Source organism: Nomascus leucogenys, chromosome 12, assembly GCF_006542625.1.
Source record: "Nomascus leucogenys isolate Asia chromosome 12, Asia_NLE_v1, whole genome shotgun sequence".
NCBI classification, from domain to species: domain Eukaryota; kingdom Metazoa; phylum Chordata; class Mammalia; order Primates; family Hylobatidae; genus Nomascus; species Nomascus leucogenys.
In genome coordinates this window covers 96,846,732-96,866,244 of record NC_044392.1, presented here as the reverse complement: position 1 = coordinate 96,866,244, position 19,513 = coordinate 96,846,732, and the positions used below count along the sequence as shown (strand labels likewise).

Here is a 19,513-nt window from a genome sequence, read left to right as displayed (position 1 = left end):
GAGTTGAAAAAAAAACTTGAGTACTATCCTCACTACCTTGGTGATGGGATCATTCATGCCTCGAAACTCAGTATCACACAATATACCCATGTAACAAATCTGCATGTGTACCCCTGCATCTAAAATAAAAGTTGAAATTATAAAAATAAATATAAAAATAAAGTTTGGTTTCTTATTCCAAATGCAATAAGAAGCAAATGGTAAGATCTAAGCAGGTGAGTGACATAATTTGATTTACATATTAAAGGGGACCCTAGGATCTACATAGGAACAGAAATATAAAAGATAGAATAAAAGAAGTGAACTTAAGAGCTAAGAGTGCTGCAGGAACTACAAGACAATGGTGGCTTAGATGAAGATGGTGGCAGCAGAGATGGTGAGAAGTGGTAGGATCTGGGGCATATGTAGTAGGATAGACCCAATAGGATTGTCTGAGTTGCAAAGGGCAGAGAAAAAGAGATATCAAGAAAGATCCTTGAATTTGGGCTTGAGCACCTGGGTAGAAGGTGCACCCTTACTTGAGATGGCAAAGCTTCCCTTTGAGTTTGGCTTTACTATCTTCATGTCATAGATGAAAAATGGGGCTCAGAAAAGATAAGCAACTTTGCTTCAAATTACCTATCTAATGAGTAGAAGAAGCAGAGTCAAAGTCAGTGACTTAAAAAACTATCTTCTAAACTGCTCAGTACTGCTTTCTGCCCACGGATTTCTTGCATCCTTAGCCAGCCAGTAGATGGAAATCAGATGAGGTGGCATTCACTGGGTGGAGACAGGAAGACTTCTTGGCAGTGAAGGCTGGTGGGTGGGCTTGTCATTGAACAAAAAAGAAAGGAACAGCTTGGAAGAGTAACATTTTTCTAGTGAATCACATTGAATAATCAGCATGACTTATACCCAGTGTCAGCCTGAACTGAGATTGACAGCTAATAAAAGCACAGTAATTACAGGAAAACATCAGATTGGAAAGTGCAGAGATTCTTGAAACACCTGAAGCCATTTAATATGTCTTATGTTTGCTCCAGACCAACAGGCAGCTCCCAGAGCAAGACCGGTCTCATTACTGAGCTAATGGACATTATGCTCTGAGGTACTTTTCCCTCTGCCAAATATATCAGAATTTTAAAAACGGAAGCCTGATATTGCCATGCTGCAAATGTTTGCAAGGACATCGCTGAGTGTTTTAGGTGTCAAGTTTAATTTGAGTTGGCCTGGCCTATTCTCTTAAGGAAGGCTCCAGAGCAGTCAGCTAGGTCACAGGGAGAATTCCTTCTGCTCTTGCTCTTCAGGCTGTGACAGAAATCAGACCTTGATTCCCTGAGCACGCTTCCCAAGAAGGGATTGCTCCTGTCACCACAGCCCAAAGGAGTTAGTTGTGATGAAAGTTGTCATGCTTCCCTATTCCATTATTTTAGGTATGTTTGGGGGTTTTGTTGGTGATGGTGCTGGTTTTTGTTGTTGTTGCTGGGGGCGGGCAGGGGTGATGGAAGGAGAAACTCATTCACACATTCTAAAATATTCATGAGTCCTCCTCTAAACTGCAGATAGTGTCTTAGATTCTGGGATGATGGCAAATACTTAAAATTATCAAAGCACAAAAAAGATAGCAAAAATAAAATGGTAAGATTTGAGTGTGCATGCACGTGCGTGTGTGTGTGTGTGTCTGCACACTCCCTCCAGAGACCCTGCCCACCTGCCTCCCACTGGCTCCTGTAGAGCATGCTGGCTCCTGGGGGCCCGGGCTGTAGCTCAGCATCAGCAGCCTAGAGAACAGTCACTCCTCCATGTGCTGTGCGTTTTCCTGGGTATTTTTCACCTCACAACAGCTCTAATGACCTTAGCATCAAGCTCTTACTGGGGATTAATAACTGGCTGGGCTTAATGGTCCTTACTGTGTCCTGGGCCATTTTCCCAGCCAGCCATTAATTCCAGGCAGTGCCCTGGACTCTGGTCATTATGGTTCCCTCGGCTGAGAGGCTGCCCAGTGGCAAATGGCCGCAGCCTCCTCTGCAGACAGAGGTTTCCACAGCCTACCACGCTTTCTCTTTGTGGCATCTTTACCAAGGCCTGGGGTTTACAGTCAAATAATTGGTTATGGCATCACATTATGTCTGCTTTGTATGTGTCAGGAGGTAGATTTCTCAGAGGATAGATAAGGCAGGGAGTTGGGTTTCATTCACTCATTTATTCATCCATCTATTCAGTATTAATTAAGTGATTTTTCTTATGAGTCAGGATGGAGGAGAGACTACTAAGCTAGGAGTGAACTAAGATAGATGCCTATGTTTCCTAAGAAGGAACGGAGTATCTCACCAAATGAGGCTTTAAGGAAAATGTTCCAAAGAATCGGGGAGGCTGAACACTATGAGGAAAAAGTCAGAGAGAAGGCCTTGCTTGGGGGAGAGCCCACTGGAGCCACCTCCCCTCTTGTGTCCTCAGCAGTACATCATCTCCCAGGCCGACGGGCAGAGATTCAAGTTCACCTCCCCGTGTTCCACTTAGTGATTCATCAACACAGCATCTGAATGCTTAAGGGAAGAACATGTAAATATTGCATCAGGAATCTTGACTCACCAAGGCATGAATATTTCCACCCATATCATTAAGACACTAAAGGTTATAATGGTACTGAGAGTGCGGGAGCATGTTTCTCTCAGAGGACTGTACCAAATCATGAGAAACAGGGTCACACAATTTGTACAATTTTTCGCCATTCTGCCTCCTAAGATACCATCAGTCCCCCGAATACAAGAAACAGACTTCATTTTGTCCTTTGGAAGTGGGTCAGCCTTTAGTACTGCTCTTCTCAGCTGCTGGAATTGTAACATTATGTTCAGAGAACAGCTATTGTCATTTTATTGGCACCCCTTACCAGAAGCACCTAAGGCATAATTCAGACTTCGATCTTTTTTGCATTGTTTGATGCATCTGGACACTCAAAGAACGAGTGTTAGTGTCTGAGGTAATCAATACCAGAGCTCAGATTTCTCAGGTAGCAGAAATCATGAGGGTGGCTTTTTGGGACTGGGTCAACCTGGCATGTTCTGGTGGTGCCCACTAATCACAGAGGGTCAATATGGCAAGGTCAGGAAACTTGGCCTTCTCTGAAAGAGTGTTCAGCTGGCCTGCTCTGGGCAAAGAGAAAGAGAGAGCGCCAGGTCCTTGGAAGGCCCCTAAGGCAATGTGTTTCACCTGCCAACCAGTCTCTGTTCTGAGAATCGAAGCAGAATAATTAATTAAGGGGAAAGAGATGCTTCTGGGATCTTTCTTCAGAATGTTTTCCCTAGTAATAATGACTACAATAAAATTACAGATCTAACCAGAAAATTCAGGATAATTCTAGGTGAGCGTGATGAGAAAAAGCAGCTTCCCATGGCCTTAGGGTCCACTGGGATGAACTTACAAAGTAACCTTATTAAGCAAATGTGCTGAGTTACACAGAACCTCAGGGGTGTATTAAGTCCTCAGTGAAGGTCTTTAGAATGAATGAACAAATCAATGTTGTCTGGCCACAAGTATTTAGTGTCAAAGTCAGTCCTGCCATGCTCCACCATCAACCCTCTATCAACTCTTTGCAGTCAGCTGTGGTCTCTCCTTCCTCAATCCAACCACAATCACCCTCTGTCACTTCTGTTCAGCTGAGACTATTTTGGCTGAAGTCATCCAATCCAAAGCACATTTCCCAAGTCTTGTTTTACTTGTCCTATGACACTGTTGACTACTTGATCCTTTTTAAAAATTGTCTCTTCTGCTGGTTTCCATTACATAATCCTTTCCTGGTTGTTCTCTCACCTCTCTGGCTCTTCTGGATAGGCTTAAATGTTCCCTCATCTTTGGTCCCATGGTCCCTTGTGCCTAATTGCATTATAGCACTTACAGCACAGTCCTGTCATGGTTTGTCTGGGGCACCCTCAACCTGGACTGTATGCTCTTTTATTGTGTTATTAAGGTTGGCGCAAAAGTAATTGTGGTTTTGGCCATTATTTTAATGGCAATTAGTTTTGCGCTAACCTAGTATCTGTAGCACCAGGTTCAGTGCCTGGTACATAATAGGAATTTTGCCATTGAATAAATTATCATGGAACTCTTCCCTCTTCATCATTTATGTATGGGATGTGCAAGTAAAATAAGGGAAAGGAAAGTTAAGCATTTCTTCCATTTTGTGGCCACTGAAATTGCCTCTCATCCCAACAGTTCGCCCAGGGATTCAGGACCCCTTACTCCAGGTTTCAGTAGTTTTCTGAGTGGAGTAGGGGCCATTTTCTGGACATCAGGAATGTGGCACTTCCTAAAGAAGATTTGATCTCAACCACATTTCAGCATCATGTACTTAATGTTCTAGTTAGATGAATCTATTTCAAATGATCCTCCAAAGAATGGAGGTATTTGGTAGAAGATTCTTGTCACTTTACTGCATCCACTGAGCCCTGTGCCCTCAGAGTGGTAACAACACTACTGATTAAAAAATAGCATCACTGTGTTTCTAAGAGGGAGGAAAGAGGCAATGAGGTAAGAAAACATCCCATGACTGATTCTGCTTCTTCTACTGCACTGTGTTGGCATCATGGTGAATCCCTTTGTCTCTGCAGTCAGGTTTCTTGGGTTCAAATTTCAACACTGCTGCTGCCTTACAGTGTGATCTTGAGCAAGTTGCTTCATTTTTCTATCCTTCATTATTCTCATTTGTAAAATGGGAGTGATAATATAGTATCTTAGAGTATTATTTGAAGGATTAATGGAATTATATTTATAAAAAATCAGAATGATGCCTAACACAGTTGTGGCTGAAAAGCACTCAATAAATATTAGCTGACTGGCCAGTTTTCCTTTGTGCCCCCTGCTTTGCTGTGCTCTCAACAGCCCCTCAGACTTCAGCAGAGCCTCCTCTCCTCATACTGTGTCACACTGTATTGTCCTCCTTTACTGACCACTGTCCCTCACTAAAGTGTAAGCTTTCAAGGCTATTTGCCCCATTTTTGCATTCTGACTGCCTAGCACAGTGCCTGTCATGTAAGAGTAATTAGATGTTGGGAGAATTATGAGAATTTGCAATGGTAGAACCTCCATTTCATAAGCCCTGCATTAATTATAAACCCTAAGTGTTCAGTGCTGATATCATGAGTACTTATTGTACAATTACCTTATGGACCCTGCATTCCCTTCTAAATGGGTGATAGGGAACCCTGGACAACAGCAAAAGGCTCCACACTGACCAATAATCCTAATAGCACCTAACATTTATTGAATGATCACTATGACAATCCTATGCTAAAGGTTCTGCATATGCTAAACCATACGCAGTTGCTATTTTTGCAGGCCAAATATTGGCAGTTTCAATAGAATGAGGTTTTAACCTCAGTTAGAGATGAGAAAACTGAGACTTGTGGAGGTTAATGTCTTACCAAGGTCCCATAGCTAGTAGGTGGTGGAAGCAAGGCTGGGCCCATCCTGCTACATCCCAGAGCTGATGCTTTGAGGCACCACATGGCGAGGGAAGTTGGCTGCCCTCAGGTGCTCTCAGTATAGTTCTGAAGACACAGCCATGTCTCAGGAAACTCCCAAAATAAACACAAAACTGAATATATGCAGTACTAAGTTGGATTCAATTTCCTGAGACAGTACAGGAAGCCAGCGTGTCCTGTTCAAAGCTAACAGAGAAGAAGGGCATAGGCTCTGGAAAAAATCTAACAATGCAACATCCCTTCAGAACATCTTGTTATTTTCTTGTACATTTGCTGGCCTTGGCCTCAGGCCCTAATAACACTATCTTCAAACAGCAACTAGAAATATTGCTCATTAAACATGAACATGGGAATGTTTAATTTGTTAGGACGTAGGTGTTTTGAAAGCAAATCATTGGTTCAGGGCATTGAACCGAGCGCTGCCATTGGAGTTGTCTTTGGTGAACACCATGTCCTGGCCAGAACTTTGCCAGGATGCGTGTTCACTGCAGGTGAGAGAAGGACCGAGGCCCTGCAATTCCTAGCTGGGGTCTGTGGCTCTGAGCTTGAGGTTTTCTTTATGTTTATGAAAATGGGACAACTCAGTTTCTCTCCCTCATCTGTTAAAATAGAAGAAGCAATCCTAATGTCACTTCAAAATTATGGCCTCTAATGGGTTACAATCAGCATGTCATTTCCTATATGATGCTTAGATGATGTTTATTTAGTACAAACATATTTGTACAGCATCCAAGAATTTTAATCAATGTTTAACTTTCAATAAGGTGAGTTAAGTGCATCACAACTAGTGTCACAGCAATTTGCAGGATAGTCTTTGCTCCAACTTGGGAGTAACTTTGGACTCAAAAATACCTAGTTTTGAAAGCTGGAAGCACGACTTTATTACTGGCTAGGAATAAAGGGCAACTTTGGACAATTTGTTAACATCTCTATGCTTAAGTATCTTCATCTGTAAAATGACCACGAGAGCAACCTTGATGGGTTGATGTGTCGATTTGGTTATTTAATATCAGTAAAGCCCTTAGTTCAGTGTTTGACAGGTCAGTGCTAGCTCCCTTTTGCTCTTGTCCAGTGTTCCCTGTCACCCATTTAGAGGAGAACATAAGGGTCCATAAAGTAATAGCAGAAGGGATATACTCTGACATGACGGGGAGGAGAGAAGAGATGGGTGCCCTTCTTCCAAGGCAGGGAAGTAGCCTGCTGGTGCTGAGTGAGGGTTAAGCCCTTTGCCCCTGACAGTGTCCTTCTCCCCCTGCCTTCCAGCCCCTGAAAATGCACTGCAGGGACTGTGCCCTGGTGACCAGCTCAGGGCATCTGCTGCACAGTCGGCAAGGCTCCCAGATTGACCAGACAGAGTGTGTCATCCGCATGAATGACGCCCCCTCACGCGGCTATGGGCATGACGTGGGCAATCGCACCAGCCTGAGGGTCATCGCACATTCCAGCATCCAGAGGATCCTCCGCAACCGCCACGACCTGCTCAACGTGAGCCAGGGCACCGTGTTCATCTTCTGGGGCCCCAGCAGCTACATGCGGCGGGATGGCAAGGGCCAGGTCTACAACAACCTGCATCTCCTGAGCCAGGTGCTACCCCGGCTGAAGGCCTTCATGATTACTCGCCACAAGATGCTGCAGTTTGATGAGCTCTTCAAGCAGGAGACTGGCAAAGACAGGTACAAAGGCACAGGGAAGAAGATGCAGGGGAGGGTGAGGATAAGTCATCATTGGCTGACTCACCCAAAGCAAAGCTTTTGCTACAGGTTTTTGTTGTGGGCTCCACTGCTCATGTCATTGCTAGAGTTCACTTGTAGGGTCGTCTGCATTACTGGGCTGCTCAAGCTGACTTTACAAGACAAAGTGAAAAGAAGCATGGAGATAATTATATGGATATTTCAGGGCCTTATTTTTGAGGAAGAGGTTACACAGCTGCTGGCCTTCATTGGTTAAAAGTGCACTATAACAGATTTATTGCATTTCAGTTTACTTGCATAAACACTCACCAAAAAAAAGTATATGAGTTTATTTTTTCCCATTCAAAGGCAAACATTTATTTAGTCAACCAATATTTATTGAGTGCCCACTACTTGCTCATCACTGTGCTTGGTCCTGGGGAAACAGTCAAACACAAGTATATAAAGTCTTGGACACTTACCAAGTAGTAGCCAGTGCACTGAGGGTCTTGTGAGGGAAGAAAATGGTGCTGTAGATGTGCCATGGGCCCTAGCCCATGGAAACCCAAACTGTTAGCTACAACTCCATTTTAAGACATGAAATCAATGTAGTGAGGCACTGAAAGATTTTTTTTCTAAAGTAGTGGGAAGAATGGGATAAAATGGAACAGAGTAGAATAGAAAAGACATTATCAGCATTCATCCCACATAGTAAGTTAGGTAAGGTATTGTTTCATGAAACTTTTATTTCGGTTTGACAGAGATAGAGATAGATGGATGGGGATTTCTTCTCAAAGTGATGAAAATGTTCTGAAATTAGTGGTGATGGTTGCACAATCCTGTGAATGTAAAATAAATATCACTGAATTACACACTTTAGAAAATGAAATTAAAACTGTGTGTCTCAATCATGATGTAAAAATGTATTTTTCACCATAGGTTGAAAGATTTAGAAATTACTGGTCTGGGAGATAAGGAAAATGCTTTCTCCAAAAGATGTACATAAGCTGAGACCCAGGGCAAGAAGTCTTGGATAAAGTAAAGGACCTGAGGAGTGGGAGGGAGAAACCTCCCTGGAGGTCCAGGGAATCAGATGTGAGAGAAGATGCAGTGGGTTGGAGAAAAGCCCCCTGTGGCTGCAGTCAGGAGAACTGGGGGGTGGGGGTGACACAAGGTGAAGAAGAGAGGTGAAAAGACATCAGCTGGACAAATCTAGGTGAAGAAAGGACAATGAAGAATCAAGGGCCACTAGAGAGTACAGCTCTGGGTTGGAACTCTGGCTCTGTCACTCTCTAGTTGTGTGGACCTGGACAAGTTATATAACCTTTTAGAGACTCAGTGACCTTATGTGTGAAAAGGGAATAGTGACTACTAATCGCTGGATGGACTGGTCTAATAATCAAATTGCCTCATTTCCTTAATTCTAAAACCTGTACTGTTAAACGTTTATGATGTAATTTACCCCTCTTACAAAAACTGTTACTGAGTCAATTGCTTATCTTTAAACTAAAGGAGAGCCAGACTTACTGCTGCATGCCTATAATCCCAGCTACTTGAGAGGCTGAGGCAAGAGGATGGCTTGAGCCCAGTCCAAATCCAGTGTGAGCAACACAGGAAGACCCCATCTCATAAAAATTGTTTTAAATAAAGTGATATGATAAATGCAATAAAGAATATAAAGTAATAAACCCATTCTTTGGCTAGCAGCTCATTATTAGAGAATAGTCTCAAAGAAAGACTTCAGTCCAGTGCCCCCAAATTCTTTGTGTGGAAGAGCTAGATAGCTTTTAAATCCTAGAAACCTTGTGACCAGTCAAGGGCTGGCCCAGGCAGGAGGCATGGGTCTGGTGGAGGAAGGAGGAAGAGCTGGCCGTTGGCACTGTGGCCTTCCTCCCTGGAAGGCCCGGCAGACCCCATGGGTAGCCCAGCCAGCAGATCACACTGGGGATTCTGATCATCATCGCCAGCTGCCATAAAACCCAGTCATGCATTGACCTTTGCAACTCACAGATAAGACAGACTGTCACTCATTTGAATGAGTTATTTAATCAAGAAAACATTTTATAAGGAATCAAGAAGGAGGCGAGTTATTTAGTTTCATTTTTTACTTGTTGGAAAATTTGAAATAAGTAGAAACCGTCTCAACAGAAAACACTTTTCTCTTTTTAGTTTAATGGTTGATTGCTAAATAAGTATTCCTAAAACACTGCCGCAATGTGAGCTATTTAGTATAGTTAAACATTGTTCTGGACTCCTTGAGAAATCATTTTAAGCTGATAAGTTAGATACTAAGTCATCATACCCTTTGGCCACTCAGGATCTTTAGGAACCCATCTCACAGCAAGGCATATCCTGCTGACTAAATTCACTAAATTCTGGCCAATGAGAAGCTTTTTCTCACCAGGTCTTTCTTCCTGGTCGTCCTGGCTGGTATGGAGGGAGCCAAAGCTTTGTGGAGTGGCTGGTGGACCTCTTTCCACAGACATCCATCTGCCAGGATCCACGTAGTCCCTACTCAGGGGAATCACACTTATGAATGTGGAGGATGCCAGAGTACACTGCTGCTTCCAGAAACTTTGTGCCTCTTGCCTTCGGGAAACAGTCTTAAAGAAGCCAATACTCTATTGACTTAATATTCTTAAACTGTAGCCTGCTCCAAGCTAAAAGAAACAAGTCAGAAATGGCCATTCAGGACAAAACTATTTCTGTAAATTAAAACCTAAAACATTTAGGGTGTAATGGTATTTCTCAATGTATGCTTTTCTTGAAACCCAACGAAACAGTAGCATATGACACATAAAGTGCAGAATATCTAACTTGCAGATCTTGCAGATCCCATGATCAGGACTTTCCTTTTGGTTGAATATTTTGAAGAAATAGGGTCATTTAATAGATTGTGATTGATAGAGGTTTCACCCTCCTTAAAAGTGGAGAAAAAAGTGGCTCAGGAACAATCTGCAATTAAGAAGCATGACAAATGACTTAGATGGCCAAGTGGTATTCTTTGATATTAAAAAGTAACTGTACTTGAAAATAACTTTATAATTGAATAAGGGTACATTAGGAAAATATGATTCAGAACCAATATTATAGTAATTAGATAAAGGAAGCATAAATGAAATAACTGCAGGAAGAATATTTCCATAGAGATTATAAATGAGATTCTGGTGGAGCAGAAAGGCCCTTAATTGTAATTTAGTGTGCACTATAGAATTATCAGCTCAGTGTGTTACTTCATCATATAAAAGAATATCTGATAATTTTCCCTAATAAGCACATGACAGCTCTTCATATTCTTTCATTACAGCTGATTAAGTGTAAAAACAGTAGATATTCCTTTGTTAGAAAAAGAGTTCAACAAAGAGTTTTAGAAAGACAGCACAAAGTGTTGCATTTCTATAGCACGTGGCCCCAAAAGGCTGTTATTTAGGAAGTCTGGGGAATTTTAAATGTCACTTTAAAGAACTCTTCACTTTAGTTTCTTTCATCCTCTACCTTGCATTCTTCTCCCTATTTTACCCACAAAGCCTTTTCCTGTACAGCCACATCCTCCTGTATTCAGGCTGTGGTTTATGATCTCTACTACATCACATAAAACAGAACCAGAGTTATGGGAGAGTTTCTGCCCCTGGAAAAAGCCCCCTTTGGTGTGTCCAATAGCTCTAAAAGCAGAGGGAATATAAGTGTGATTCCCAGATTAGGCTCCTGAAGCTGTAAGTGAGCTGTCATCCTCTTCCTGGGTTCCACATCCTCCCAGTTATTCACTCACCTGGATTAGGTGTAGAACACATGGCCAGTGCATTGTCACGGCCCATAGGTGAAAATAGCCTCTAACTTCAGGGAAGCCACTTCCTCTTCTTACCCTTTGCCATTCAGTCAGCTCTTCTCCATTCCAGCTCCTTCAGTTTCAAAGGTCTTATGAATATACAGCCTTAGTGAGAAAGAAGGAAAATCATTAATACCTATGTAGGCTGAAGGCTTCTGAAATTCGTAATTCCTGCCCTGACTACTGATGGTGGCCCCTAGGCAACCCCCAGTAGCAGTGTTGGAAGAATTTTCTTCATGGTTGCTAAAAAGCACTGAAAAGAATGGTGAAATTATTTACTTTGTTTGCTCAACCTAGCAACTAAAAGAGGAGGAAGAGATGTCAATGTATCAACATACCAAACTTGGTGCTTTTCATGCATGCTTGCTCATTGAGCTCTCAAATAGCCCAGGGGACAGCGATTCCTATGCCTTCTTTATAGATAAGACATGAAGGGTCAAAGATTAACAATAACTTGCCTCAGGTCATCTAGCTGGTTATGATAGAAACAGGTGAGATTCAGCCCCTGTTATTCCCATCTTTAGGAGCTTTTAAATATGCTTCCTGGGATGTTACTAGGTCAAAATACAATGGAATAGGGGAATGAATGAGCAAAGGGCTTAAGACATGTAAAGTTGAAGCCATGATCCCCAGGGATAACTAAGCCACCCATGCTGTCAGGTATTGGACAAAATGAAGGACTCCTTAAAAATGTCCTCTATTTGTTTTTTCTTTTTTGGTCCTTACATGAAAAGAAAATAATTATGCAAACTGATTGACAGAAGGTTTTCCTTCTTCTCAAGGATGGGTGCTACACAGTGCAAGTAGAAAAGCCTTCCTGCACCTCTGTTATTCACATCACAAATGATGCTATGGCTGGGCAAAGTCAGACAGTCTGACCTTGGGGATAAGGTGTTTGAAACTGGCTAATGAGGCATGCCATAAGCACTAAAGGAAAAGTAAAAGCAGCAACCCCCGAAGAATTGAAATTAATATCCATAGCAGTGTAGCATGGTAGGCTGAGTCATTCTCGCAGGGTCAAAATAGACCTTGGTGTTATGTCTCCCCAGTTATCCTAAGGCGTAGCATATAGTAGAAGCTCATTACAGATGTCTGAATGGGAAAATTAATGAATGGTGGGGTGCACCAGTTAATTCCTTAAATTTTGTCAATTTTTGGTCTCCTAATAAAAATTTTCTGATATGTAAAATGAAGCAAATGTTCAGTTAAATATAAGCATTCCTGTGGCTCTTTTCCTCTGGTCATTAGCCCATATCCAAATGAGTGTGGAAAGAAAGAAAGATCTTTCTTATGGAAAGATATTCAATCAAGATGTTGGTGTTAGTCTACTTGAAGGCAAGATTTCACCCTAAGTTCAGTCAATCAACCAATTGATTAATAGATAAATACATGTGCATGTTTGTTTATATTTAATAAGCTATTCATTATCTAGCCTGTTTGGGGAACAAGGAGAATTTCTAGTTACTCAAGTGTTCTTGTTAAGAAAGAGTTGTTAAACGGGGACTGTCATAAGAAATTGAGTTGTGGTAACATACACTTAAACATTGAAACACTGATCATCATCTTTGATGATGCAGAAGTCCCTTGAGCATCTTTTATTGTCACAAATTCAACATGAGCATCAACATCAATTGTGATTGTACTGTGGAATATGGTGATGTTAGTGAGAGATGTCAATTTGGTAAAGTTCCAGATATTTACCAAATGGAGGAGAGAGGGAGAGACTCTGTTTATAGTTAGCCTTACTCCAGGAAAGAATTAAAGATGGTAGTGGGTATAATGGTTACTTTACCAGCTTGCAGACTTAATTATTGTTCCTTCCAGGAAGATATCCAACACTTGGCTCAGCACTGGCTGGTTCACAATGACAATTGCACTGGAGCTCTGTGACAGGATCAATGTTTATGGCATGGTGCCCCCAGACTTCTGCAGGTAGGATTTATTCTGCAAGTGTAAATCATCAGCCATGTTGTGCAGGATTTATAAATATCTGATTCTGAATATCAAGCATGAAACATGTCTAACTGTCTTCTTGAAGCAATTAATTAGCATGTCCCAAGTTCTCATTCTAGAAACAACAAACAGCATTTAATTATGTTATATAAAATATTGAAAGTTTTTGTTTGTACTGCTGGAGAATAAATCCATCTTGTGGGCTCCATTTATCCTCTGAATATTTATCAGCCAGAAGTAATGCAATAATTGGCATAATATTAACGATGAACAAGCATTAAGAAATATTAGTTTTACTCTCATTTCAAAGGAATGTGATAATTTTTTAATGAATTAAAGAGAGCAATTCCTTTGACAGTGAGGCCTTTTTCCTAAAATTAAAATATTCCTCTGAGCCTCCTTCCCTTGCCATATCAGTGGCCTGGGCTTGCACTTCTAAGGCCAAAAGCACAGGCATAATTATTTTGAGGTGTCACTTTAAAGAGAACATGCACACATCTCTGTTGCCACCTTAACTTTCCTCCTGGCATGTGCCCAGGCAGAGTTCAGGGCATACCACAAATGCACCCAGCAATATTCAGGGCCTGATTTTTGGAAGTCTGCTTGAAAACTCACCTGTAATTTAAAATAGTGAGGCCAGAAATTCCAGAAAGTACCCTAGTTTTGGGGAATGCCTGATGGCCTGCACGTGGACTCAATCCTGATCTTCAAATGGCAAAAGCTGGGGTGGGGGACATTTAAAACTTGCTTTTTAAATTGTGTGCTTACTTATACTATCTGGTGTTTTATTTGTTTATTTTTTCTAACAATGTCTCGAAGGCCATGAGTCTTTAGGCAAAAGCTGCAATTTGGAGGTTTAAAGCAAAGATGAGAAACAGCATCTAATCATCCCATTACCATTTTGCCACTTTTCTCTTTTTAACCCAAAGATCCAACACAGCAACAATACTAGTTGATATGGAAGAGTCAGGCCGCAAAAGAGGAGAGAGAGGTACAGACAGAGCAGACCTTTGATGTAAGGTCAGGGTCAAAAATGCTGGGGCTAGGCTGCACAGGTGTAAAGCCTGACCTGGTCACTTACCCACCTAGTATGACCTTGAACAAGTCACTTAGTGTCTCTAGGTCTCAGCTTCCTCATCCATAGATGTAGATGTGATAATAATAGACTCTGCCTCAAAGGGCTGTAGGCAGAGTAAATAAGCTAATACATGTGAAATGCTTCGAACAGCGCCTAGTAAGAACATGGCAAGCACAAGGCAAGTTAGCTTGGATCCTCACCCAGTGCTGCCTCACTTAATTCACTGGCTCTGTGTCCCTGTTTAATAATCTATACACAAAAAGTAAGTAGAATGGCATAAAAAAAGCAAACTGCCTCCTCAAACCAACAGGCTAACAGAGACAGTGAGAATCGCACTTATGGGCATGCAAAGAGCCATCAACATTGATGGTTATATAGCAGATATAATTATGCAATATTGCCATTAGGATGCCAGAAAGAAAAAGCATGAATAAATTGAAATGTTAATGACTTCAAGTGTTCGAGGAAATATTCCATTTATTATGGAAAACAAGTGAAAGGCAAGTTAACCTGTCATTTCTCCTACTCAGAGTTAGTTCATCATGACTTCATGTACGGTAGGATGGAAACAATTTATGGAAAATACTAACAAAGAAATTAAGATAATGTCAATTCATTACATATTGCCACTGGCTCTGGGTTTCTCTTCCTAAGCTATCATCCCCAAAGCTTTGATAGTTGTTTGCACAAGACAGTTTCAGCAAGAACTCTTCAAAAGGACCCTTATGCCCAAGTTCTGTCATAGAAGTGAAGAGTGTCATCTGGAGGAAAGGTTCAGTGCTGGAGAGAGCATCCTGCTCAGTCATAAAGCCTGCTTAAGGAAGGGTAAGAAGGAAGACCAGGAGTAGCACAGATGGATTCTCCAGTTCCATTCATCTGCATTTCCAGGACATGTTGACTGGACCACCAGGCATCCAGTTTCAAATTGTGGGGTCTTGAGGCTTGTTTTCCTTGTTTGTAAAATGGGGATAAGAAAATTAGAAGACGAACAAGCAGGTCATGGTGAGAATTAAATGAGATAATAGATGTAGAGTGTTGGATGCAGTTCCTAGCACACAGTATTCAGGAAAGAGTATCAATATCATTAATATTAATAAGATATGTAAAATAATTGATATTATTAATATTATCCCAAGCACTTGAGAGTTTCCCTGAAAGATACCAAGAATTTTGAGTGGGGGGCTGGGCATGGTGGTTCACACCTGTAATCCCAGCACTTTGGGAGGCTGAGGCAAGCAAATTGCTTGAGCTCGGGAGTTCAAGACCAGCCTGGCCAACATGACGAAACCCTGTCTCTACAAAAAATACAAAAATTAGCTGGGCGTGATAGTATGCACCTGTAATCCCAGCTACTCGGGTGGCTGAGGCACGAGAATCACTTGAACCTGGGAGGCAGAGGATGCAGTGAGCCGAGATGGTTCCACTGCCCTCCAGCCTGGGCGACAAAGTGAGACTCTGTCTCAAAAAAAAAAAAAAAAAAAGTTTTAAGGGGGGCTTCAAAGAAGACACAGCTTCTTGCCTCCTGGAGGCTTATAATAAGCCTTACCCATGCCAAAATATAAAGAACACAGCAAAGCCACTTACCATGTGACTATAAAAGGATGCAGCTTTTGCAGTCTTCATCTAAGAGTTAAATGAGTCTGTAAACAGTACCTTCCTCATCACCAGAGAACGAAAAAGCAACTGGTAGGGTAGTCTGCTACTCATCTGACCATTCCCTCTTTTATCTTTATTTTGAAAGAAGCAGAGAACTATTAGGGGCTGAAAACATGGTGCATGTATCATGAGCTCCATGGCTTAAGGAGGTAAGCTATCACCAGCGCCAAAAATGGCTGTGGATGGTTTCCTATGGTGGCAGAGCTCACACTGGCTGGGCCCACTGGAATATAGCCTCCCTGAGAGCAGAGTTCTGTGCGTTTAGTTTGGTGTTGGAGACCTAGAATACAGGACAGTAGATACTTACTCTCCTGGCATATGGCAGATACTTCATAAATATCAAGGGAATGAATGGCTGTGTCCTCTACTCTCCGTAGTGCCATAGTAAAGGGTGTTGTGTATGGATAAAAATAGCCATTTCTGCCTCTCAGAAACTCTGACTTTGAGAAAGTTACCTGACCTCACTGAGCCTTAGTGACTGATATTGGACAAGTTACCTAATGCTCCAACTCAGAAGCCTTACCTGCAAAATGGTGATGACAATTATCATATAAACTCTCTTGCATTGAGAGTTTATATGATAATTGCATGAAGTCATAGATGAGGAATGCTTAGCAAAGTCTCAGGGCCTATTCAGTAAACAGAAAGTTATGGGGTGAAGGGATTCACTGATCTCCAGTTGTGGATACTCATTGGCGCATTTTACGGAACTGGCATTATGTGGCCTCCAGCTCCTTGCAGGACATCTCATGGGCTGCTCAAAGTGTGCCTAGCCTTTCTATAGCTTCCCTAAAGTTCCCACTGTCTCACTGCAATGACGAGCTAGCCACATGGAGCAGATTTCAGCAGACAAAAAGAGAGCCAACTCTTCAGTTTGGGCAAATTAACCATTTCAGACCATAAGACACAATTAGTACACTCAAAAAAGTCACTAACTAAATAAACCACAAGTCTTTTATTCATTCAGCTAACTTGTGTTGGGCACCAGGGAGGTAATCAGAGATGAATGAGACAGGGTCTCTGCCTTCAGTCACCTGAGACTCAGTTGACCACAATTAAATCATGAGATACAGAAGGTTACTCGAGGTGCCTGTGGGAGAAGATGTTCACTCTCTGCCTGTCAGTAGCATCTGACCCACTGAGCTTTATTGGACCATCTGTCTCCAACTTTCAAACTGGACTCAGAGAAGTCCTTGCATTCCACAGATTCTATCAGGTGGCACAGGGATAAAGAGCCAGGACAACAGGAATATTGGACCCTTCCACCCCACTTGGTCAGGGGCAGGCCCACTTGGCTCTGTTTGCATCTGGACTATTGTATAAGATTTCTTTTCAACAAAAGAGCCTTTGACAAATAAGAACTTTAACAACCTCTGGTCTAAGACACAACCATGATGCTTTCCAATCTAAATCAAACTCTTTCACACTTTTCAGGAGAGTTGAATCATCACCTTCTTATTGTCCCAAAGAGGATGTGAGCTGTCATATGCATGGTGTGAGGGAGGGGAGACAGTGGGGCAGAGGGAGAAGAGCTAAATTATATCTTGGGGGAGCAAACAGCCAAGCAATCCGTGAGTGCCTGATCCCTAAGGGGAAGTATAGGTAGCCTGGAGAGTCATTTCCCATCAGCTGTCCTGGAGGTCTGCCTTCTCATCTCACCCAAAGGGCCTGAGTTACTTCTAGGAGTCATTCATCGGCAAGAAAACTTATAGTACCCCCTAAAAGTATTAAGCCCATGGACTTCTTAGGTAGAAAGATAGCATCACATTCATATTTAAAACCCCAAATGGAAGTGGTGGACATATAAATGGCCATGGTGGCAGATGACAGACATATCTCATTCAAGATCTGGCAGAATCTAACTGACTCAAAGTCATTTGAATTTCATTTGGTACTGTGATGGCCTCCTGGACTGCTCTCTCCATCTCTTGTCTTTTTCCTCTCCAAACATGATTGCCTTACTAGATGACAAATCTGACTTTGGAGAGTCACTTAAAACTCCTCAGTGACTTCCCAAACTTTCTGAGCAGAGTTCATACTCCCTAGCTTAGCACACAAGACCTTCAGGATAGGACTTCGGCATACCACTTTAGTCACATCTTCTCTACTGATGCAGATTTATGTGTTTATTTGTTTATTCAACCTTACTGAAAAACTCATAAAGGAACTCACCCTGCAGACATCTGTTCCTATGACCTCAGTTTGGACTGCCTATCCCCTACTTCCTTAAGCTGGCTGGTTTTCCACTGGCTCTTTCCTAATAACGTTAATGGCTGATATTTGTTGTGCACATACTTCATGCTGGCTCTGTGCTTAACATGAACACATGCATTATTTTCTTGAGCCTTATAATAATCTTATGAGGTAAGCATCATTAATATCACCATTTTACACAGAAGGCTTAAAGACATGAAACAGCTGCCCGTGGTCATAGAGTAAATAAATAGCAGAGCTGGAATTTGAATGCGGTCTCCAGGGCTCAAGAGCCAATGCTCTTAATCCTTCAGTTCATTGTTTCAGATACAGTGGCCCTTCTTTCTCAGCTCTCCTTAGCCCCCTGTCTGAGTCAGACCTACTGGGCCCACTGGGCCTCCCTCTTCCTCTGCCTTGCCCCATCTCACCGATTGGTTTGTCCATCTCCTTTGTTTGACTCTAGGCTTCTTAAGAGGAGGGCCCTGTCTCAATCCACTTTTGTATCATTAGCACTTGTCATTGTGTCTGGCATAGAGTGTATCTTCAGTACAGATTAGTTCAGTGAGAAACAAAAATAAGCCCTGTCCTTGGGGGTGTTTAAGAGATTGATTCTAAACATTATTATTGCAAGACCAAAAGTGCCAGGCATATTAAAACTATAACTAGCAAATGCAGATTTTGAGAAGTCAATGGGGGCCACCTTGTTTTATTTTCAGCCAGGACCAGCTCTGGGTACTCAAAGAGGGGCTCAGGCATCAGCCCCCACCCTGCCTGTATCACCAGACTGGAGGCACATCAAAGTTGAGAAAGCTGGAGAAAATTAATGCCATGTTGCACCAGAAACAGCATCAAAATATATTATTCTGTGGACAGTGGACTCTTAAATCATGCCGTATCCATACTGTAAGCCAAATTCATTCTCTCTAGATGGCCTATAAATTGCGTGAAAAGATCTGTTGTCGTTGCTTTCCAAACTAAGTTATGCTAAGTATTTAATCTCATTTTCCATTGTAAATTATTTGTGATAATAATGGGCCAAGCATTTAAATTCTACCTAAGAATCTTATTTCTGGTCATACTTAGCACATTACCAAGTTTACAACTCTCTGTTACCCATCATTTCTTGAGTATTAATTAGGGGGGTAATGATTCAGAGTGATCACTGTCATGGAACTAAATTAATATCTCATCTGTAATGTGAAGGACATCTCAAAGGTATCGTGAATATCAGAGAGTTGAGGCTGCCAGAATTATTAGCTAGTGAACATTAATAAAGCTGCCAGCCTAACAGGGAAAGTTCTTATTTGGCGACAGTCCACCGGGTAGAATCGGAAGCTTACTTACAGAAGACGGGTGTGGAATGGCAATGCCGCCCATGTGGTTTACGTTTTATGAAGTAGACTTAAAATATATGGTTGTGTTTCTTCCAGGGTGAGGGTGGGGCTTGGGTGATTAACTGTGGCTCTTTGACCCGTGAAGGGTGGGCAGCTGCAGGATCTTGGTGCTCCACGCGCCCAGACACACAATGCTATTCCATGGGATTCCAAGGTATACGGCTCTTTTCCTCCCATAAGAAGATCCAAGGACCAGAAATCAAGGCAGCAGAATAAGGGTGGCTCAGGGCACCTCCAGGACTGTGACAGATGCTTGGGAAGGACTGCTGCAGGAATGTTTTCTT

The 19,513-nt window shown here is 42.1% G+C and overlaps 1 protein-coding gene and 1 long non-coding RNA gene across 2 annotated transcripts in view; one reads left to right on the top strand and one right to left on the bottom strand.

The window, feature by feature from the left end:
- Positions 1-19,513, top strand: part of ST6GALNAC5 (ST6 N-acetylgalactosaminide alpha-2,6-sialyltransferase 5) — a 192,351-nt gene that overhangs the window by 162,370 nt on the left and 10,468 nt on the right. The window contains exons 3-4 of the mRNA XM_003260222.2: positions 6,723-7,132; positions 12,780-12,887. Of these exons, the coding sequence (XP_003260270.1) occupies positions 6,723-7,132; positions 12,780-12,887 (518 nt within the window). The remainder of the gene's footprint in view (positions 1-6,722; positions 7,133-12,779; positions 12,888-19,513) is intronic.
- LOC115837671 overlaps positions 8,784-19,513 on the bottom strand; it is a 30,873-nt gene continuing 20,143 nt past the window's right edge. The window contains exons 4-5 of the long non-coding RNA XR_004032740.1: positions 12,748-12,899; positions 8,784-11,060 (exon numbers count right to left, since the gene is read on the bottom strand). This is a non-coding gene — a long non-coding RNA (uncharacterized LOC115837671). The remainder of the gene's footprint in view (positions 11,061-12,747; positions 12,900-19,513) is intronic.